General features: G+C 39.2%; 1 protein-coding gene and 1 long non-coding RNA gene across 18 annotated transcripts in view; one reads left to right on the forward strand and one right to left on the reverse strand.

The window, feature by feature from the left end:
• Positions 1-780: 780 nt before the first annotated feature.
• MAGI2 (membrane associated guanylate kinase, WW and PDZ domain containing 2) overlaps positions 781-23,568 on the reverse strand; it is a 719,010-nt gene continuing 696,222 nt past the window's right edge. For 12 of the 17 annotated variants that reach the window (XM_064702938.1, XM_064702931.1, XM_064702927.1 and 9 more), the window contains one exon: positions 781-3,782. In XM_064702938.1, coding sequence (XP_064559008.1) covers positions 2,989-3,782 — 794 coding nt within the window. In that variant the 3' untranslated portion in view covers positions 781-2,988. Of the gene's footprint in view, positions 3,783-18,713; positions 18,825-19,046; positions 19,084-23,568 lie in introns of all 17 variants that reach the window. The other 5 variants (XM_064702943.1, XM_064702942.1, XM_064702939.1 and 2 more) reach the window with 3 other exon arrangements.
• On the forward strand, positions 14,226-18,254 carry LOC135442764 (uncharacterized). Its single transcript, XR_010438718.1, has 2 exons — positions 14,226-14,728; positions 18,079-18,254. It is a non-coding gene; the product is annotated as an uncharacterized LOC135442764 (long non-coding RNA).

Below are 23,568 nucleotides of genomic sequence, written 5' to 3' on the forward strand. Positions count from 1 at the left end.
TGGTTGAAATTTTCTATGGGGAATATTAATCTGAAAAACAAAGTTCTGCAGAAGTTGACTCAGGCTGTATCAAGACATTATTATATCTTGAAAAAATTATATTCTAAGGAAACAGGAAATACTTTAAAAAAATAAGTGTTGTATTTGTGTGAAAAAACCTGCTTGTTTTCCAGCTAGACATCTTAGTGTGTCTAGAATCTATAAACTAATGATTTATTTTGCCTAACTGGAGGTAAGGAGTATTTAATGAGAGGTAGATTTGGTCCCAAAAGAAGCTGGCTGGTTACCAATATTTTTACACCATTATGATGTTTTTTGAGACTTTTTTTTCTGTAAAATGGAAAATGTAATTGTGACCCCTTCACACAGCTTGTCAACAAAACCTTTCTAGGGCTAGTTAGAACTGCCTGATTTCTGAGGTAAATATGGTTTGTACTCAGGTTAATTCTGTGTATGTGATATATTCTTAGAAGTTGTCTCTCACTGCTGGAGTCTGGTCACTCTGGTCCTTTGTCTCTTGGATGGGAAGCAGAATAAGGGTTTAGGCTTCCCCATAAAGAAAGAGATTTTTCTGTGCCTGTGTTGCCTCATAAGCCTTGATTGCCATTATAAAATTTGTTTGGTCACTGACATGTTTATTCATATATTGCAGTAAGAAATTAAAATGGTCTTTTCCCGTTTTCATAAGGCAGTAGCTAATTACCTGTACCCATATGCAAGAAAATGGTTGTTTGTCAGGGTAACACTGAAGCATGTTACTCAAAATTAACACAAACTATATGCAATTGAAAAAATGAAAGATTTTTGGATATATATTTTATTTGACAGTGGTTTAGAATATCATACAGTAAACAAGATTTCTGTAAAAGTTAATTTATCCATAGTGGTGCGTTTCATAAAAATAGTTGCTCACTTACAGCCTTTCTGTGACTATTAATACATGGAATTATATTTATAGAGATAGAGCTGTACAAGGTAAATTCACAGCTAACACTACACAGAAATATTATTTGGAATGGGGTTTAGATGATGTGCTGTCTTCACAGGTTATCGATTACAGCCGCATAAAGCAATTACTGCACAAGGAGTAGCTGTGAACTGTGCAAATTAGAGTTTATGCAAGCATAATCTCAACTGGTTTTCAGATTTCATTGTTTGCTTTCTTTATACATAAAAATAAGATACCGGGACGTGCATCTACACTACAGAAGCATTGTCCAAAATCAGATTCAATAAATTAATGGCAAATTATATTGTATTCTAGTTCAGGGGATAAAGATCTTTTTTTTTTTCCCATTAAATAAGAGTTTTATAAACAGCTACATGGATTTGTGCTTTTTTAAAAATTATAAATGGATTTTTCTTTCTCAAAAAAAAAAAATTGAAAGCTGCAAAATCCTTGACTTGAGGCTTTTCAAATAATTGGACAGGAAGAAACATGTCTATAAATTTCGCAGTCCAGTGCAATGTTTGAGACATACAGTAATGTGCTAATTTCTTGGAACAAAGCCAATCTCAATCTAGTTTTTCAGCAGAGCGTGTGAGGAACTAAGATTGCTAGTGAACAATAATTTTTAAATATGAATTTTTGACAGTACTTAGCTTTACAATTTTTTTTTAATTACCAATGTATTATTGCCCAGGATTTTGTTTTAATTTTGACAGACGAATAAGCACACACACACTTACACAGACACACACACATCTGTTTGAAACAAGATAATGACTGATTGACTGAACTTGGAGTTATTTCCTGTGAAGGCAGACTGGAATGTTTACCTGGCACTTAAGGCTTAAAATTCAAAACAGACAAGCAAGAAAGATAAAAACAAAAAGAAGAAAAAAATGGAGATAGGGAAAAAATGGTAAAATGGAAACCATTTTAAAAATGGAAAAATACTGAATTTACTGAATGAGGACACCGACAACTGTATTTCAGAAACCAGTCTAATTATTGTTGACATGTGCCTGAAAGGCACCTGCTCTGCCAGACTGAGGGGATGAGAGGTGAGAGTGTCCTAAGTAAATGCGGATGGGTATGAAACATAGCACTGTTGATAAGTGATGCTATCATCTTCTGCAGGAAGGAAAGGCCTTTCCTTAAGGAAACTGCAGCTTTTTCTCTGTAGCACTCTTCCTTTCATTGCAAGGGCCTTGCAGATGCCTGGGATTTGAGCCTGACCAATTGGTTTGTGTGCTACCTCGCAGGACTTGGGGAACCTGTAATAAATCACTTTTGAGAATAATTTGCAAATACAACTCCACCTTAACTCCTTTCCAATGTACAGAAACATGGTTTGTTCACAAAAATGGCAGTAGAAATGGTATCACAGAAACTAATCCACTGGATTCCCCATTCCTCCCGCAGCACCCGGTGAACTATTCTACAGGGTGCCACGTGGACTATCCCAAAGCGTTAACAGTGGAGACGTGTCATGGGTGTACAGTTCCGAACGATGCTTTAAAGAAACCCTTTAACCCCTGTCTAGATATGTCGAGAACAATTTATTTACAACATTTTAGCTCCATGAAAAGATCCTCTCTCGGTTTCAGCTTGCTCCGTGCAGTTTTATTTAAGGCGATGTTCCAGTTTGTGATTGCTCTAACTTGTTCCAGTTTCTTGATATAAAGTTTGAATGAAATCCAAGTCCTTCATGCAGTGGGAAAAAAATGCTAAAGCTACACTGCACTATCCTTCTCTGATGTACTGTCCTTCATATTGTTTTGGTTTCTTCCATAGCTGCCAAAGTCCCTAAAATGGAACTGGGACTTTAGGGTCGATTTTAAATCTCTGTGTTGACTATATGCTTTTGAACTTATTAGATACTGTGCACATTGTCATGGAATTACACACTAATGTTTTCATTCCTCAATGCTTTGTGTATATGTGTGATAGTTAAAATAAATTAAAACAAACCAATGTGAGACAAAAACTAAGAAGAATGTTCTGCGTCAGTTTGAGACAGTTAGAGGGCAACAGTCCCTTGCTTATCTGCTCATGGCAGAAGTACCAGACTTCAGGACGCTTGGTAGCTTATCCGAGCCAGGGATTTTCCACGGCCCTGGAGAGACCGTTGCCTTTCGAACTGTGGTGTTGGTGCTGCGAGTGCTGATGGAGTGGAGATGTCCCTTCCTGGGGAACTCGCTGGGTTTCCCATCAGGGTCCCTCTGGCTGTGGTCCATATCGCTTCCAGGCGAGCTGCAGCGGTTGCTACCGTAGGTCTTGGCAGCTCCCGTATCGGTCTTGACGTGGTCGGGTGCTGCAGCTGACTTCTCACTGGTGTTTGTGGATCTGTGGTCTCTTTTGCTAAGAGATCCTCCTCTCTTGCTTTCTGGCTTCCTCAGCCTCCCAAACTGTTCATCACTGCTTCCAGCACACATGTGCTCTCTTGCGCCAGCCTCGATCATAACGCCGTGTCCCACCACTTTGCTTTCTGAGGTGGGCCTGCCACCATCAGTGGTCTTATTTTTGCCTCCTGAATAGCCTTTCCAAGAAGCCTCTTCGTGCTTTGACCTGTCTACCTTTTTAGGACTTGCTGACCTTTCTCTTTGTTCTCCTAACCTTTTCTTTTTGTGACCGTTCACCGAAAGCTCCTTTGGTTTCCTTACATCGTGTTCCCTCTTGATATCCCATGTTGGCTCTGGGCTTATCTGGTGAGAAGGGTCAGAGGGTGGGGCTATGTGTGATGAAGATAATGGTGAGATTATGTCGTCGAGGGAAAGAGCTACTTCCGGCAGACCTGGGGAGGTGGCAGAGGGAGCACTCCAGGAGTTTGGTTCGTCTGTTGTAACAACAAAGAGAAGAGAGTTAAGGGCGCATCCAGCAGCACAGAGTGTATTTATTGCATGTATTCTGAGCAACACTGACTCCCAAACTGTGCACCAGCCTTAAACCCCTCTGCTTCAGCTGAGGTGAAACTCCCTCAATTGTGGAACCAACAGGGAGAAAACCAAAAATAATCTCTCCACAAAAAGAAAAAAAAAAGAAAATAAAAAAAGTACAGGCAACACAAGAACCCCAAAGCTGGTGGTAACTGCAAATGCTGGAAATCCTGGTCTTTTTTTATACAGATTCCGCTTTCCTCTGCCTATGTTAAATTATTCTTAAAATAATAAAGGCACGTGCTCATGAAATCAAATAGCCTCTTTTGTAGCTGTATAATGGATTTCTTAGCTGGGCAATATCAGTGCTGTCTCTGAGGACAAATGAGAAGGACTTTCTGCCATCTATTAAACATGTCCCTACAAGCATATAATAATTGACAAGAATTTGTAGCTCAGATAAGGTCATCATTGAATTCTGTCTCATATTTTTTCTAAACAGATATAGTATTGCGGTGTTTATGGCCCCACAATTCTTGCAGGGTACATTTACAGCTCTGCCTTTATATCACAGTGTCAGCTGCTGAGTCTCCTGGTTGTGCATTTTGAATTTCTCTTGGTTACTTAGCCTCAACACAATATGGTTGGTTTGTGCAGATCCTGTTTGATTTAGCCAAATTAATGTCTCCTTTGCTGAGTCACGATGATTTTCCTAATCCAAACCAGAATATTCTGGGATGCCTTTCTCTTGTGTATACATCCTCATTTCTTTTGATTAACTTTCTGGCAGAAAACAAATCTACCATGATTAATGACAGCATGGCTCCCACTCTTATCCATCTACTTAGAGGTTAGAGAAATCACTGAACTTGGCTAATGTCATTCCCTATTTAGCACCATTTTAGTTAGGCTTTGAACAGTATGAGGAATAATCTGTCAGAGATGAAGGACTGTCTCAGGAATCCATGGAAACGAGGTAGAATTGTGGCAAGAGCTGCATATTTTATGGGGGAGAAAATGTAACCTTCTAGCTAAAAAACAAGCGTGGACTTCTTAAGGTCAGGACTAGTATCTGTCAGTGGTATCAACTGCCCTTTAAAAAAGTAACATGCTTTTTTCTCAGTGCTATGGCTGCTTTCAAATTATCATGGAGACGCACATCGTCTCGAAAAATGGAATAGATTCTACTGCCCAGCCTGGGATCTGCAGCTTGCTTGACTAAAACAGCACTTTTAAGTTAATAGCTGGATTGAGTGATTGCTGTCTTGCAGATAAAAATAGGAGAGACAATAGTGAGGTGGGTGACGTAAAGGGAGGGAGCAGCACAGTTAGCTGAGGAGCTATTTATTTTCCCAGATGGTGTTTGTCATATGCTTTTGCATAATGAGCATATGTGTGGAGAGGATTAGCATTTGAGAGGGGTAGAAAGTACAAGTTCTGTGTAAGACAAATAAACATTGAGCTGGGAATCTAAATGGGATGAGGGTCTCAACTGAATTTAGAAAAAAAAGAAATCACACTTTCTTACCCTCCAGTTAAGGGTGACTAATGTACCATCTGCTCCCAGCTTGGCACTCAAGCAAGAAAAAATAAGAGGAAGACTCGTGCATATAGGGTGATCAGCTCCTAGGAGTTTGCCTACAAAAAGCATTGACTTTGATGGGCTTGTTCTTTACTTCTGTTCTTCTGCACCACCAGCCTGGTACAGGCCCACAGCCTGTGCCTGATGGGGAAGCAGAGACCCCACCCTGGGTCTTCTCCAATCTGAAATCCAGGGGATCTCATTTTATCTAATACTTGAGCCAGGGACCATGCACAGAGTCCAAATCACTGAAACTATCCTGGGACTCAGCATGAAGCTGCCTACATGCACCAGCAAGGTACCTGAGCAAACTGAAGAAGCCATGCTGAGCTTTGGAAAATTAAGTTTATACTTTTCATAGCATTGCCACTCCTAGCCAGGGTAGAGGTGGTGCCAAGGATTGGATCAATGTATTTGTCTGAACTACAATCTTCTTTCCTAGCTGTCCATGAGATATGGTTTTTTTACAGTTTTTCAAGTGTCAGTGAAGAGCAGTGGCCATTATCCACTCTCATGTTAGGCTGTGAGAGCTTCTGATTACAGAAATAGAATTCTGGTTGCTTTGGGTAATATCAGCTACACACCAGTGAAAACACCTAATAGCCTGGAGCAGCAAGATGCTTTGGGGTAACAAGACTGCCTCTGTGGAAAAGGTACCACTATGCTCAAATCAGCTGCTTCTCCTCCAGGAGGACAACCCAGGGGTGCACCATTCAAAATCAAGGTGTCAAACATGCCTTGTGGCTCCTCTGAGGCACAAAGGATAATATGGTACCAGTTATTTGTAGGATGCTCTGGAGAAGAGACCTGGAGGTTAGTGGCCTACTGCTTTATTGCCTGGAGATTACAGAATTTCTTCTGTTTTCTATTTTAAAGGGGATGAAATAACAACCAAATGTTGTAGTGAGAAATCATAGTGGGTTAGAATGTACTTCAACAAAAGTGAATCAGTATATCTCTCACATATACTGATTTATAAGTATAGGTGTCTGTAAACTGAGACATGCCTAGTGTCCAGTTATTATATGGGATATTATATGCATTACTGGATTTTATCTCTCCCCCAGAAAACCCTAGGTAAAAGACAACTTGGCCAGCCAAGTAAGAAAACTTGTAGCCACAGCTTTTTTGGTTTGGCTGTGGGACAACCCCAGGTTGGGTCACTGGCTGCACTGTGTTTAAAATGCTTGCTAGGAAGGCACCTATACATAGGTTGTATTTCCATTGGTTATGGAACAATGCTGCCATGGAATAAAACTATCATTTATATTCTTTGGCAATATAGCATTTGCAAGTAAGAGGAAAATTATTTTCTTTAAGGTTTAAGTGCCATCAGTCTGAGATGGTGAAACCCAACCTAACCTGATTTTCTTTCAAATGAAATGACATTATATTATAGAAAGTCATCCTCAGCCTTGGTAGATGTTAATTTCAACAAGCCATTGTTGCAATATGTCACTCACTAGTGAGGAGAATACTAATGCCAAGGTATTGTAGCTAACTTCCCTCTAATGTATGAACATTGTGGAAAAGTGTAAAAATTACTAGAGTAGAGCAAAGTGCAGGAATGTAAGTAATTTGTTGCTCAGAAAAAAAAAACCTTTTAAAGAGCTGTGTTCAAGCCATAAGGGTTCATTTGAAATTGTTCAACCAGCACTAAAATGATTGCTTCTCCATAGCAAATATAAACAGGAGAAAAATGTAAAATTTTATCCTGCAGAGCAGTTAAACGAGTAATTTATTTTCATGATTATACTCAGTTTCTAGCTATACTTTTGAGAGAGTTATTAATATTTCTGAATACTTTTTATTCTGTTGGTCTAAGGCTCTTTATAAAACCTTTGAGTTAATTGGGAACATAACCTACTTTTACTGTCTGTTATTCCAACACATCTCAAAGCATTTTGTAAACATACCAAACCAGGGACAGAGCAGTGATTTTACTTTGTTCTTCATTCACCTCTATGAGGAACTGAAAACAATATTTGTTTAACAGAGCATGAACTACTAATGCCCAAACAACTTGCAAGCAGATGTGTAGAATACTGCATTCAGTTGCAACTGCTAGAGAGATAGTTTTGAATTTGTTTCTGACTTTGTCACCATTGATAACATTCTTACTGTGAGAGAAATTGGTTTTCAAAAGTATACCTCTCACTGAAGGCTAATAGATGCCTGCCTTCTTTCTTTGAAGGGAGAAAATCTCCCTTGACCTACTAATTTAGACAAGACAAACGAGCTGGGAGCAGCACTATAATCTGTCACTGTGATGGCATTTCATTTGCTGTAATTTAGTAGGTGTTTACTGGGTGGCTTTTAGTTTCTACAAGCTACTGTAACACAAGTTGGTGGCACTTCTCCATGGGATGTGCAAGAATGACTCACCTACGAGCAGCTCCACATAACTCCCCAGCAAAAATTGCTAACTGAGTAAGAACCACCACAGACACAAGATTGAGTGTGTGGGAGGACAAGTGGGAGATGAGCATGGCCATTCTGGGGCAAGAGTGACACAGGGAAAACATCAGGAACAGAAATTTTCTGTCTAAAAGGGTTTTGTTTTTATTGGAAGTAGAGCTGCTACATACATGAATTGTTTGTTTTGCTCTGTCAGCTCTCACACATTCACTGGAGTGGAAATGAGGGTAGTGCTCTCATGAGTCTATTGCTCCTGTCTGAACTGTTCTGCCTGGATCCAGTGCTTGCTGATGGCTGAGCCATGAGAAAAAGAACCCTGGCTTTGGTCCTAACAGGGAGGAGAGCTCTGCCCATGGACCTCCAATTTGTGACTAGGTTCTCCCTTAGCATCAAAATATTTTCAATAATTGTTTAGTAATTTATCAAGGATGTGTGGTTTTTCATCAGATATAAGTATCCATAAAGTACTAATATTAATTTATTGAATATTTAGTAGTAAGAGTAGAAATTACATCACATTTTATTACTTAAGTAATAAAATCTCAAAGCCTTTTTAATTTTCAAATTATATGAATAATGTACAATATATTAAAGCTTTGAACACTTTCATTAGTCTGGATGAAGTGTTTTCTGAACTGTCTAAACAGCTGTTCTCATATCTTCCCAGAATTATTTTCCTAGGGAATCAAAAAGGGCTTGATTGAATAAAAAATATGGTGCTTTATTTTTTCCCCCCATTTTTTTTGCCTGCAATTATGTATTGCCAGGAGGTGGCAAGCAGTTCTTACAGATGCTGCTAATAACAAAAATGGGACAAATTGTCCCCTGGTGAGTATCCACTAATGTTGGCAGTGCTGCACCAGGAGGGCATTTGGGTCTTTCTCATTATAGCTTGACATGTCTTTGATGTTCCTGATTGCATTGGTCTCCTGAAGCTTTTCTTTAATGCTCTCTGAGGAGGGATATTTCAGAATATATAAAGAATCTTTAATCTTTTATCCTGACACTTCCACAACCCAAACACACAGCACCCTTTGTCTCCTGAAATAAATGATTCTCTGAAGATTTCATGGTTAGAAGAGCCCTTGGTACTTTTTGTTCAGCTGTGAGCCTTATGGAAATGTGACACAATATGCCACCCTTTCCCCCAGCCTCTCTCAGACAGTGAGTGGCAATGGGCTCTGCCCCCACCTTGCAGCTTGCCTGTACTTATAGCTATAAATTGTAATTCCTGTTAATTATTCAATATGCTATGCAAATGTTTTCTCACAAATTGCACTTTTCTTGGCTTAAAATTACACTTCCCTGGTCTCCCCTTCCCCTGAACTTATCCACATCCAGATCCCTGGACACCAGCAGCCCTGGAAGCAAACACCAATGGGTTGAGGTGTCCTCTGCTGGGATATGACACTTCCTTTGGTCAGTCACTGTGGGCACATCCAGGTGGGAATGCCTTTCCATCATTAGCACTGCTCTTATGCTTTACAAAGGTATGATGGCAGTGTGCTATGGGTGAAAAATGTTAACTCTATGTATAGGAATTAGATACATGCCATATATATTTATAAAAATTAACCCAGGTTATACTTGGTTATTTTAGCATATGAACTACTTCTCCTTTCTCACACTTGCAGTTGAGTGATCAGCTTAGTATTTTGAAACCTTGTTTCTCATACAATGAAAACCTAATCTAATTTTCTATCTTAATGTAGTCATATTTGTTATATCACTTGCCTGTTTGTACTTGACAATGTCATGGTGACTCTGAATGTTTAGAGCACCTTACAAAAATAACTTTAAATGTTGCTTTGCTCAAGAATGGAATCTTTCTACTTTTTAGTAATTAGCTCTTTTGGCTTCGCACTTTTGCTTTTCCAAAGTTTGAGGATGGTTGCTCAGGGTAATCAGTTATTTTACAAGTCATAAAAGATTAGAGGAAACCAAACATGCATCTAAATCCTGACATCGTTCACTTCTAAATTTTGTGCTTGGCATTTTCAAAAGAGCAGAATGATTCATTAAGAAAGACTGATATTTGTGGTATGAAACAATGCCAGACCTAGTTCTTCTGTCCCCAAAGTCATTGTGCATTTTTTTGTCATTGGTGTAATACTGGAAAAGGTGGCCACTATTCCTATTACATGGAGCTATTGGTGACATGGCTTCTGCAGATGTTCACAAGAACTGAAGAGATATGAATGTAAGTGTAGTGTAAGTGATGAACACCTCAATCTCCTGTGTAAACTTGAAATGTTTAATTTTACATCCAGAAAATTCAGCCACTGACCAATTCCAAGGCTGAGAAGCACAGCTCTACATCCTGCTTGGCTCAGCTCCTAGTGCCATTGATACACTACTTCTTTTCATGTTCCTGGTCATTACTGATGAGCAAATATTTAGTTCCTTTGGGTTCAGTATATCCATCTTCCATTGTATACTTTACTTAGATATTAAATGGAAGATGCCCTAAATATTTTTGCAGCAGACTCAGTGTTCATGAAGTTCTTGCAAGGGCCATTTAATGAGACTTTGAATGATTTCATCTCAGGTAAAATTCACTTTCATCACCTTTTCTGTCCTCTGCTTAGAGGTTTGTTAGAGAAGTGCTTTCATGTTCCAAGATCTAATTTTAGAATTATTGCAACACTTCAGAAAGAGCAGATTGTTAGTTATGCTTGGAAGACCAAATCTACAGAAGCTCAGGAGATGATCTTACTTGGTATTGGAGCTAAGGGAACAGACAGAAAGGGAAAATTTAAACTTCAGTAAGAGAGGGGAAAACTATATTGCAAGGAAAAAAGTTTAAAAATTCTTTAGAAAATGCTGCATGTTTTCTTGAAACAAGAAAGCCACATACATTGATTTGTGTGGGCTTTAGTCTGCAGCAAGCACTATGTATGAAATCACTTTTCAATTTGTTATGTAATTTAGTCTTTAAATATGATTAACCAAGAAACATGGGAAGCAACTGATCTGACTTGGAGGGTTCCTATTATTATTCTGCACTGGTTTTGATCCTACATTATTATACCCAGGGCATCATCAGTAAATCCCTTTCCTTGAGTCAGTTCTTTAATTATGGCACTGTTTCACCAGCATTTTACTGTTCTTACCACTTGAGATAATAATTTAATTGCCTCACAGAGTCAGAGAGAGAGGTGTCTCAAAAGACCTCTGGAAATAGATGCCTGCTCTTCTGTTGAACACGTACACAACCAAAGGAGGGGAGTTCCTTATGGAAACCCTTTTGGGGGCTGTGGATCAAAGCTGAGTGGATGAACACAGAGATCTACACCCATCACCCCACACCAGGTCCTTTTTAGAAAACACAGGCCACTCAAGAAAGGGGCCTGAGACCTTTCAGGCTGGCACAGGAGATAACTAATGAATTCAGAAACACTCAGACTTTCTGCCATGGAGAGCAGGTGGCCTGGATTGTCTTGGATATCTTGGGGTGGGGTGCTGCTTTAGCCCTTTCCTGGTTACTCTGCCATTGCTCACCCCTTAAACATAAATCACATCCATAAACAATTCATTGCAACTTTGTAGTAGTGCCTAAGCTCTGCATCCTTTGGCTCTCTCCAACATCCCTCACACCTTACAACAGGGTTGAGACTTTGACACTGCCTTTACAATAGCAAGAATAAAAAAGGATCGTTTTTCTGTGCAGAAAAAAGCTATCCAAAGCACAGGATGGGAGAGGGGAAAAAATAAGGAGCCACACCTACGAGCAGGTTGTATTTCAGGAACAGGTAAATTAATGTGGTAAATCAGTTTACTAATTTACTGTAATAGTCTTCTGGCTGTGAATCTTAAGGCCAGATGTTATGGGTACACAGTTTACTTCTCAATCCAAGACCCAATTTAGTTTATTCTATAGACATGATTCTAATAAACAGTCCTATCAACTAAATATTTAAAGCATCGTGATCACCAATTAGAGTTAACTTAGTGTGAGAGACTGAAATGTTAATGGCTGATGACAAACAATTGTCCATTTCCAAAAGCAGCTGGTGCTTTGCTAAAGATGTGCAAGGTCACAGCCCAGGAGCCAAGCAGGTGTGCATTAACTTTTGTTTAGGGACAAGCTGGGTTTTGAGCCAGATAGGAGAAGAGGCTGATAAGAAGCAGATCCTGTTAGGTGGGATAATAGTTTTTATCATGTCAATGTCCTCCCTTACACAACTGGCTCAGCTGCAAAACCCCTCTAGGGAAGGTATCAGGACATTCACCTTATTCAGCCCTTCTGATGGGGCATAACTGGCTCAGCTACAATGACATGAGAGGTGGCTGTCATGTCTTAAAACCAACCTTCCTTCCTTCCTTCCTTCCTTCCTTCCTTCCTTCCTTCCTTCCTTCCTTCCTTCCTTCCTTCCTTCCTTCCTTCCTTCCTTCCTTCCTTCCTTCCTTCCTTCCTCTTCCTTCCTTCCTTCCTTCCTCTTCCTTCCTTCCTTCCTTCCTTCCTTCCTTCCTTCCTTCCTTCCTTCCTTCCTTCCTTCCTCCTTCCTTCCTTCCTTCCTTCCTTCCTTCCTTCCTTCCTTCCTTCCTTCCTTCCTTCCTTCTCTTCCTTCCTTCCTTCCTTCCTTCCTTCCTTCCTTCCTTCCTTCCTTCCTTCTTCCTTCCTTCCTTCCTTCCTTCCTTCCTTCCTTCCTTCCTTCCTTCCTTCCTTCCTTCCTTCCTTCCTTCCTTCCTTCCTTCCTTCCTTCCTTCCTTCCTTCCTTCCTTCCTTCCTTCCTTCCTTCCTTCCTTCCTTCCTTCCTTCCTTCCTTCCTTCCTTCCTTCCTTCCTTCCTTCCTTCCTTCCTTCCTTCCTTCCTTCCTTCCTTCCTTCCTTCCTTCCTTCCCTTATATATTTTCTTATTAATAATATGCTTCTATATTGTTATATTATTATATGCAATAATAACCAAAATGGCAACATACCTGCTTTCCATTTTAACCAAATAGTCCTAAAATAAACCATATACATATATATATTTATAAACACCAATCATGCAGTGTTCCTTCACTCTAATCCCCCCCCAAGGGATTTACTAACAAGAACTGCAGTTACCCTCTCCTCCAGGGACAGGTTGTAACCTTTGGTAAATTAGATTTTTCCTTGAATCAGCTTAATCCATCTGCATAAATGTTGCAGGATTACTAATACTGGAAGAGCCCAAGTGAAGAGCAGCAGCCTGCACGGGGCTGTCACCCTCCACAGGAAGCTCCTCTCTGTGGTGTCAATATTAAATGTGTGGACAGCTTAAGTGCCAGTCTGAGTGATGCTGCTCTGACCACACATTGTTATTCAATAGTCCTCCAGGTGGTTTGGTGCCCTTTTTGAAGTGCTGAGCATCTCACATATTTACCAGATCAGAACTACTCAGGCAATATTCAGCCTGTCAATAAAGAAGGTTTTATTTTTCCCTGTGTGGTCAGGCAGCAGAGTAGAACTGGAGAAACCTCAGCAGTTCTTTCCCAAAGCTATGCTGGAGCGGGAAAAACTACACTGGAAGTTACTGTATAATTAAAAAAGATAATGACTTTCAAATTAGTTTTTATTAATAGAATTAAGCCACATTAAGTCATAAAAGGTGTTCATAAATATGTTAATAAAATGTGTGGTATTAATGAAAAACATTCTGCAGAGACTGAATAATTTAGGAGTTGGATATTACACACTTAATTAAAGTTAAATATTAAAATTATGAATTATCACAGCTAAAATGGGTGTTAACAGTAGGCATCACATTCAGTCAGGTCAACAAATAGCTGTTATTATTAAAAGCATGTAGATAATAAATAAAATTTACTTAATAAGTGAGGAGCACTTTGACTGTGTATGAAATGCTCCTAGAAAGTTGTTTCTGGTAGGCACTGAGGTTTTCATTCAGTGAGAGCAGGATCTTAAGCAAAACACTTGGTTTGAACTCAGTCCCAAAGCTCATGAATAAGTGGTCCTGCTCTGCTCAGGGTAGAAGCTGCAGAAGCCGTTCAGTGTCTCTTCAGCAAACTCCTCAGCCTGGGGGTTATTAGGCAATGAGGGTGCAGAGCTGACTCTGGGACCACACCTGCTGTCAGGGCTGTTGTAGTATCTGATATCTTTGGAATGCTGAGACAAATTTATCTGAAAACTCTATGATGAGATGGAAGTGTATGAAAAAATTAATTTTACACTGTAATATTCAGCTCCTAATAAGTAAACACAGGCTACATGTTGTTAGAAAATCCAGATGTTCAAAATTCTGGGTTGCACATCTGTGTTGCTCTTCCTCAACAAAATTCAACACTCTCTAGTTGTGTTTGTTAAGCACTGGTTGGAGAGTCACAGTTACCTCATATTGTTAAAGTAAAAAAAAAGCACATTTTATTTTCTGTTGGTTTTTTTTTTTTTTTTTTTTTTTTTTCCCAAGATAGGAATAAGGAGCTCTAAGAAATCTGGCAGAAGCCATGACCTCTGCCTACCTTTCCCTGTGTTTGGACCACAAAGCATCAGCCAGGAGTTGCACCATGGGATGGTGGAGTGAGGACAGAGGCAGCACCTGCCAGTCCCTCTATGGACAGAGCTTGCCTTTGCCTCCGTAATGCTTGAATAACAATTCTTTGTGTCACTCTCTGTGTGAGCACTTAGACTCATCATATTTCTGATGTTGGTGAGGAGAGACCATGAGGAGCCTTGTTAGCTTAATTTAGTCCTGAACATCACAGAGTCAGGCCACTGGCAAGGTTCTTTGACACAGGACACAGGAATATTCCTGTTGCCTCCACAGGAGGAGAGGATTTCCTGGGATATTGTGCTGCAACAGCAGAGGACTGGACTTAGTCCTGTGGCAAATGGCAGAGACACAGGAAGTGTTACTGAATTCCTGTTTTACCTACTTGTCTGGATTACATGAGGAAAGCAAAAACTGATGTGGAGACAGAGGTATGGCTGTGTTCTCTCAGGTTCTCTATTTTGGGTACTGATTTCCAGTATTGTCAACTGGATGAAAATACAGGGAGCCATGAAAGTAAGTGTCACCGTGATATTTTCTGAAAAATCCCTTTGCCAGGATTTCTTCTCTTGGGAAGCTGAGAAGCCTCAGAGAAAAATGTAAATAATAATTATCTGATTGCTTCTCCTGTGTTTGGCTGCTTTGGAATGTGGTCTGGAGATTGTTTATCCAACAGATGCATGTTTGTGAATTGTTTTGATTTAATGACCAATCACCATCAGCTGTGTCAGACTCTAAGGAGTGTTTTATTAATCATTCTTGTTAAACCTTCTGTCTGTGTCCTTGTCTTTCTTTAGTATAGTTTTAGTATAGCATTCTTTAATATAATGCAATATCATAAAATAATAAATCAGCCTTCTGAGAACATGGACCCAAATTCTCATCTCTCACCTCATCCTGGGGACCTCACAAACACCACAAATAAGTGTTAGGAAAAGATTTGTGGGTGGAACTTTGCCCTTTGGGAAGTCTGCTAGCCAGTTTATGTGAACCAAACCCAGGATAATGTTTGTTCATCTGTTTTATTCACTGGAGTTTAGCTGTAATTATCTACACTTTACACCATATTAGTAAATCTACTCCAGAATGTTATATTAGAATAATGAAGCTTTAATTATAAGAGAACTTGCTGAACAACCTTATTAATAAATCTTTGCTCAGATATGGGGGGACACTGCCAATTTTGGTGTGGATTAGCAAGGTTCTGCTTTAGTAATAATCCTGAGTAGTCAACTAGGAATTTTAATCTTTAAAGTGCTTCTCAAGCATTAAATAATTAATCCCCATAACACTCCCATGAGATAGGTAAGTAAATATTACTATCCCTGTTATACAGATGGGGGAAGCCTGGGTTAGACTATTCAGCTAGACTGGTCTGAATCCACTGGGAGTGTAATTGCCAAAGCAATGTTTAGGATTCAGTGTTTTTGCATTTAAAAAGTGAGGTATTGCCTTCCTGGAAGCTCAAAGTCATTGCCAGAAAACTGAAAATGTTATCTCATGTGTCCCTCTTTCTTTCAAGACTGTGTTTTCTCTTTCTATATCAAGGGATAAAGGTCTGCACATCTTTTGAAACAGAAATTTTATATAAGACAGAAATACCTATATGCACCCACTTATACATACACATCCACTGTTATTTAATAGAAGGATGTTCTACTTTTCTGCCAGCTGCTACATATTTATTAAATACTAAAGATATGTTTGTAAAGCAGGTTTTAATATTAATTTTTGCCCTTGAATAGTTTTATACCCATAGCAATAAAACATTCTAGAACCTTTGGGAGCCCCTATTCAAATTGCCTGATGGTTTTAGACCAATTTTATTAACCAGTATATTGGTTCATTTAGTTAGTCTTTTTTTTTTTTTTTTTACACACCACAGGTTCCTGAAATTAAGTTGGTATTGCTAGAAATAAGAAGGTGGTATTGGAAATGCAGCAGGAATATGAATGAATGTTTGCAGTTCCACCAAGGTGGTCACAGGCAGAAAGGGCACTTTTCCAAAATGACTATTGATTTTTGCACTCACATCAGATAAATGATATATGAGGCAGTTCAAGTTTCAAATAACACCCAACCTCAGCTCTGGAGATTTATAAAATGAGCATTAAAAATGAGATGAACTGGATTATCTGATCAGTACTCTGAACAGATAGGAGTATCTGGCTTCAAAGTATAGGCCAAGGTGCTTTAGCCATTTATTAGAAAAATGTAAAAGCTTCAGACATTCTAATAGAACTAGAAAAATCAGTTTGTAGTGGACTACAAACTGGCATCTTCTGAAGGATATAACTATATTCTATATTCAAACAATCACCCCACAGTATAAGCTCCCTATTTTTAATCTATTTTTTGCAAATATGAATGCAGTGGTCACTAGAAAGGGCCACCAAACCCGTGGTGCAAGGAAGCACAGGCAGGTGTCACTGGATCTGCAGGAACCTTTCAAACCACCTGCATCCCCCACGTGCTGTGTCTAAATTCCAGTCAGGCTGCTGATCATCTTCCAGAAGTGATTATTTATACAAAAGGGAACAATTCCTTCATGTGAGATGAGGTCTTAGACTGCTCCATGAAGTTATGGTAGGGCCTCTCCTAAGGCACACTAGAATGGTCAATTTATCTGTTCTGCTTCAGGAATTTTAACTCCTTGCTCAGGGATCTAATGAATGGTAGCACAGCCACATTTTTGGTTGGGATAAGCCCCATCAAAACAGGCTCTTTAGGAAAATTCTTCCCCTCCAAACTCTTTCACTAGAAATACCTGAAATGGAAACATTTTATAACAAACATATTTTCATTTCACATGGCATTGCTTTTTTATCAAGCAAGTATTTCAGTTTTGGTGTTGACCAGAACTGAAGTAGTTCTGATTTTCTGGATACATTATACTGAGAAAAAAATTCTGTTGCAACATTTCCTGCCAAATAAATGAGAACCATTCACAGCTGGGTGACTGCAAAACTAGCTTTAGCTATATTTATAGAGTATTTACGTTTCTACTTATTTCAGGAAAAATACTTATTTCCTGTGTATGTTTTTCTGTAGGAGGAAAAATAAAGATGATGCCCAGAAACTTGAGGGTATAAATATGTAGAATTTGTGTTTGAACTGCAGTTCATTGAGCTGAACACTGGGACTTGTGAAATGGCCTTAATGCCAGCCTGGATTTCTAACCTCTATCTAACCTCTCTATGTTCAGTTTAAAACTAAACAGAGGCAAGGTGAGAATACAAGGAATGGTGGAATTTACATTTCTCTATGATGCAGGAACTTTGCAGCTAGGAGGTCTCTGATGGTGACATACACACTTGAAATACATGGGAACATTTCCAAATAGCCTCTAGATGTGTCCAGCTCTGCAGCAGCAAAGCATATGGATGTGTCTGTGTTCAAAAAAAATCTTATTTATCAACACAGACTGGAAATAAACTCCAACTGAAATCACACTGGTTAGGTTACCTGGATCTGCATGCTCAAGACTGATAACTTAAACCCAGTTTAGTTCTGCTAGGGACAGAAATTCTGTGAGCATCACACTGGAGGAGCTGCTTGAAGCTCAAAGGCTGGAAGAACATCTCTGATATTGCTCCCTTTCTATTTCCAATCTGTCTGCTCCCATGTGTGAGACTGTTCTTGCAATTGCAGCAAATGTTCTGCACTGTGCAAAGTCAGCAGCAGGCAGAGCTGGATGCATCTGGACACTGCTCTTTGCTGTGATGACAGCAATCAATGGGAAAATAGAAAAAATAAGCTTTTCTTTTCCATTGCTTTCCAGGTATCATATCTGGGCCCTGACTCTGTATTACAAATTGGATGCATCTGAACAATCTGTGCAGTTGGATCTGATTCTCTGAAGAAAATTGCTGGAAATTGAGAGCAAAGAGCTTTGTGTAAATTCAGCATAACCACAGGGTTTAATAAATGACTATTGCCTTACAGCACATTTCAAAATGTGTTCAATTTTACATTTGTTATTGCTTTAAGAGGCTGCATACAAATATTGTTTGAGATCAGCACCTAATTTCCACCTTCATTTTGTTAATATTTTTGCAAGCCAAGTGCCATAAAAATGAGGAAAATTACAGGTTAAACTCAGAAGTTCAAGATTTTCTACCTGAAAAGGCATATTCAGAAGATAAATTTTTGTCATGAGAAAAAAATGGAAATATAGCAGAACTATGCACTAGCAGCAGTATGACATGCAAAACTCATTATTTAAGATATTAAAAATACATTTGTAGAATGCATAGCTGCTGTGATGTCTTAGATAATCAGTTATGAAAGAAAAGTTGAATACTTGTAGAAACTATTAAGTGAGCTAGCATGTAAGAAGCAGCTGGAAAATACTCTCTAAACAGTTGTGAGAAACAAATGTATTAGAAAGATAATACACATGCAGAGTTTACAAACCGTGTCTTTAGGGTGGCCCAATAAGTAGAAATATGGGGACCCATGCTTGTCACTTTTCATGCACATGGAGAGACTGGAAGGAACCATTCCTAAAGGAAGGGGAGGAACAGCCTAGGACCAATCATTAGAATTAACAGAACCAGTGACATACAGACATTTTTACTATTGTTAGAGCAGAGAATTCTTAGTAAGTTTAGAACAACTGAGAGAAAAGCTTATATGTAACAGGAAAGAAGTATTTCTGTAAAGCTAAGACAAACAGGCATGCTGTAAGTCTAAATATTAGTGGATTATTGAAACTACTGTACATATATATTGAGGACATAGATTCACCTGGTCTATGGATATGGAGTACATCTTGAGGTGCTTCCTGAAGGAGTCATAACAAATCAAAAGCAAAGGGTTTAATGCATTTAAGAACTGCGCCAATTTACTTGTATGAAAAATCCTTGTATTGGTATCAGCTCTGACATTTTTGGGGATTTTTTTGCTGGGGTGGTGCTGAAGCAGGAGATGAGAGTTTCTTCAAAATTTCTTTTAAAATGACTTATTGCTAAATAACTTGTGGCTTTTATCTCTTAACCAGCAATTTGCATAAACTGACACTTTAATCTTCCTCCCTTAAACAGCCCAAACTGAATCTAAACTCTAATTCTGTAAAACACCTGTATGTAATGAACCCATGGGCTGTGTACACAATTTGGCACTGTGTGAAGAAACAGAGATTCCAAAAATAGACAATGCACCCCCAGGACATGTCTTCTAAGAAAGCCAAACAAAGAAAGGGAAAAGAGGGAAAGGCACCATCATTGTGCAGATCCATAAAGCACCAACCATCAGCTCACAATGCAGATTCCTTGTTCTCCAAACCTCAGTGATTACAGTTCCCACAGCTCTGTGTATCTGTTAGTGTCACATCACAGTGTGACCTAGAATGCTCAGGGCCAGATCCAGATGTCCAAGATAGGGCAATGGAAAAGTTTTCCAAAAGCTCAGTGTAAATGGGCTGGGGACTCTAAAATTTATAACTTCCCACAAGAGCTCTTAAGCAACTTAAACAAAGTGAAACTTAATAGAAACCTTATATCAAACCTGATTTTGTAGTCCTAGAAGTAGGAATGGAAACAAATTAGATTTTTTATTAATAGTTTAGATATTCCTTACAGGTGAAATTCAGTGTTTTTTCTCCCTCTGCACTACCAGACAGAAAGAAACTGGGGCAGGGGCTTATTCCTTATTGGAGGGATGGAATCCACCTACAGGTGCTAACCTGCCTCAGCCTTCTCCACATTTACATTTCATTATAAGACTCATTGCTTTCAGGAACTTCTAGAAACTTACATATTTTAATGCACTGTGAGTAATAAAATCTCCAGTCAGGAAAGGCCAAGAGCAGAAAGCCAGAAAAAACAAGCTGCCAGGACTGCTGGGACTGAGAGTGAAACACCACAGGCTTTCCTATGGAGCTTCCTCCAAAGACATCCAGAGGAAGGACTATGTTCCCACAAAAACTGGAGTTTTCTAGGGCTGATCAATCATTAGATGTAACTTGCTTCTTGCAGAACTCACAGCTGGAAAGAGACACTGATTTGTCAGCTTTACTTCCTCTTGAATGTTACCATTTTGGGATTCTGTGAACAGCTTTCCTGCATTTTGCCTTTGAGGATGATGGTCTGTCCCAGTGTTTGGCTCTGCATCTTCTCATGATGTTTCTACAGCTCTGGCTAAGGCCTGAAACATTTAACCATCTGTAATGAGGCTCCCACAATGTGAACAGGCAGATTTTTAGAGCTGCTGCACACTCAGCAGCTCCTGCTGACGTCAGTGACCCCTTAGGTAGGTGCACACATGGGAAATTAGGCAGCCACTTCAAGAAATGTCTTGATCCATCACTTCATTCAAATTGTTTTTAATGCTGGTGGGAGAAGTGCTCAGTTCTGCAGTGATGACTCTGGGTTTTGTGTCCTGTGACATGAATGAATCCTCACACTCTCTGCAGGCAGACTTCCCAGGCATTAGGTGCTTTTTGGGATCAGGACTCCCAGCAGTACTTCTAGGCTTTCTTGCACATTAATATGATTTCTTGCTATGACTTGGTTCTCTGGAGCACTCAGCTGGCAGACTGTTTCCTATGAAACATGATGCTCATGCTCTTCGGGTTAGGATGAGCTGTGATAATTCACCTCCCATGGAAGCACAGCTCCTCTGGCTATCCTTATCCTCAGCAAACATGTTCTGAGATGCTGGGTGATAAAACACCTGTTTTCAACACTTCTTTTGTTGCAGCCTGCTGTGAAATCAGCTGTAGTTTTGGAGCATTAATCATATCTGAGCTCCTTGGCTTACATTCTGTGCCTGCTACAAGGGGATTGCTGCCTCTGGAATGGGCTGGGATCCCTGGCATTTGTTTTCAAGCAAAATCAGCAGCTGGAATGGAGGTAAATGATGCATTCACAGCACACTTTATTTCTTACCCTAGATTTGAAGAGTGCTTCAGCTCAGCCAGAATTTTTCAAGATTGGAAATGGACAGATTTCCAGGCAGTATAAACTGACATAACTCATTCAGATTTACACTCTCTCAGCAGCTCATTCTTTGTTTCTTCACTAAGTGCTTTCTTCTTTTCAGTACACATCCTTTTCTTTCACAAATCACTTTCTTATTATTGATGAATTTTCCTTAATACTGCTTTTACAGATGTCAATCACAGAATCATTTAAACATTGACATTTCTTGCACATAAGTACATACCACCATATTTTGCACTAACAGAAACATTGCACTGGAGTTTAAAACACAAGGAAAATCAACAAATTGAAGGCTGAAGACAATAATGTGGCAGTCTTGGCTGGCTGGTTTGGGTAGCTCCAAATAAGTTTTCTCCTTTTTAGTGCTGTGAATCAGTGTTGCTGCTGTTGGAAAGCACAGCATTACTAAACCTGGCTTAGGAAGTCCCTGACCATTTTGCCTGTCAGGACTTGAGAGAGAATTTCCAGGAGAGGACCTTGGTACACTTGTGTTATCAGATTTATCCCTAGGCTTCTGCTGCACACCACCACTGCAGTCCCAACACCAGCTCTGTCCTCCAGCCTTGCATTTTCATACTCAACCAAGTCTTATTTCCTACTGATGCTCTCCACAGCTGGACTCTGATGAGTATAAGAAATATTTCTGACATGTAATTGCTTAAAAAACCCTCTGATTATTTCAGTAAAAAGAGCTCCAATTAGTCTTGTTACAACTCAGCTGTGAAATTCTGGTTGAAGGAAGAGGGAGTTACTAAATATTGACTGTCTGCTGTCCTCAGGACCACTTTGTCCTCAAGCCTACAGTCACAATCTTCTCTGCATTCAGTTTTAAATTTGCAAAAGATGTTTCTGGGGGTCTCTGACAGGTGTTCTTTGCATCATGATGACTTCACCTTGAAATGTGGCCTGCTTGAGACCTGGGCTCCCATTTTAATTGGTTCTGCTTGTTAATTTCTGTTTTTAACTTCCTAGGCAGGCTGCTGTTGGAATTTAAGTTCACCTTCTGTTTGTTCTTAGACTACTTCTCACACCTTTGGGAAATGACCTAGGGAGGACTTTCATTATCTCAGTTAATTTCAACAGGCATCTTCTCATTTTGCTTCCATTCCCCCTCCAGACTGGATACAATTCACAGATTAAGAACTGCAGATCAGCAGATGTTTTCCTTTGCTCTGATGCTTTCTGCAAGTTGTTTGTACACTATGAAGTAACTCCTGAACACTTTTACTCCTTTTTCAGTGCAGCAGGAAAAAGCCATTCAAGCTCAGCTACTTAGTTCTCCTCCTTTCTAAAGCTGTAATCTGGAGATGCAGTTTGAAAAATGGTCTGACTAAAAAGCATTTATTTGATGAATTTTCTTTGTAGCAAGGTTTATGTCTCAGTAATCTGCATTTTTAAACAACTAATGCTAAATATTCCAAATGCCTTCCCAAATGGCAAGCTTGGCTTTAAACAACACTGTGAACCTTGTTGATTTCTCTTAGCACTAAAAGCTGTGTCTCAATTTTTAGTGGTTTATATGCATTTTCTACTCATCATCTTCTGTGGACATTTTGGAAGATTTGTTTTCCTAAATCAATGATACTTACACTGAAGGTTGTTTTTGTATTTGTGTTTTGGGTTGTTTTAAAATAATATTTTAAAGTTTTTTAAAATATGTTTTTAACGGGAATAATGTACAATTTTATAAGGCTATATAAATAATGGAAATTTATTTTGGATTTAAGTGCCATTTGGAACTGGGACCTTAAGAAATTCAGATTTGGAATGGGTCTGAACTGCAGGTGATTCTTTGCTCATTGTAGTCTCTTGGGCCTACCTTAGAATGTTTTCTGAAGAAGCAGAGGACTGCTGGTGTAGGGTTCTGCTGTCTGAGAAGGATTACTGCCACTGCATCAGTCCTGGCCATTTGTTTGTTCTATCATTAAAAATGATGCACCTCTCCCATAAAACAGTTTTGAGGGTGAATTTCTGTTTGAGGTCTCTCTGAAAGGATTGCACACTAGTTAAAATTAAATGTCTTAGTGTGATTTTATCAGAGCCTCTGGAAGACATTTTGTCTTTGTTTCTACTCACCAAAAGTATAAATCACTAACTTTATTACCACATGGGTGGGCCAAGGCCCATCTTTTCTGCCTTTATTCAGAAGCCCTTGAAAGTTGTAAATAATGCAGCACACAGTGTCCTGAGTATTGGTTTAGCCATAGAATTAGCTCTTGTTTAGAGAAGAAAATAGTGCAATTACCTTGTGTATTGACAACTGGGAAAGAATTGACTTTGAGTGCAGCTGACTTTAACAGAGGTATTGAATTTATGTTGGCAACAAA

This window comes from Zonotrichia leucophrys, chromosome 1A (assembly GCF_028769735.1).
Source record: "Zonotrichia leucophrys gambelii isolate GWCS_2022_RI chromosome 1A, RI_Zleu_2.0, whole genome shotgun sequence".
Classification (NCBI taxonomy): Eukaryota; Metazoa; Chordata; class Aves; order Passeriformes; family Passerellidae; genus Zonotrichia; species Zonotrichia leucophrys.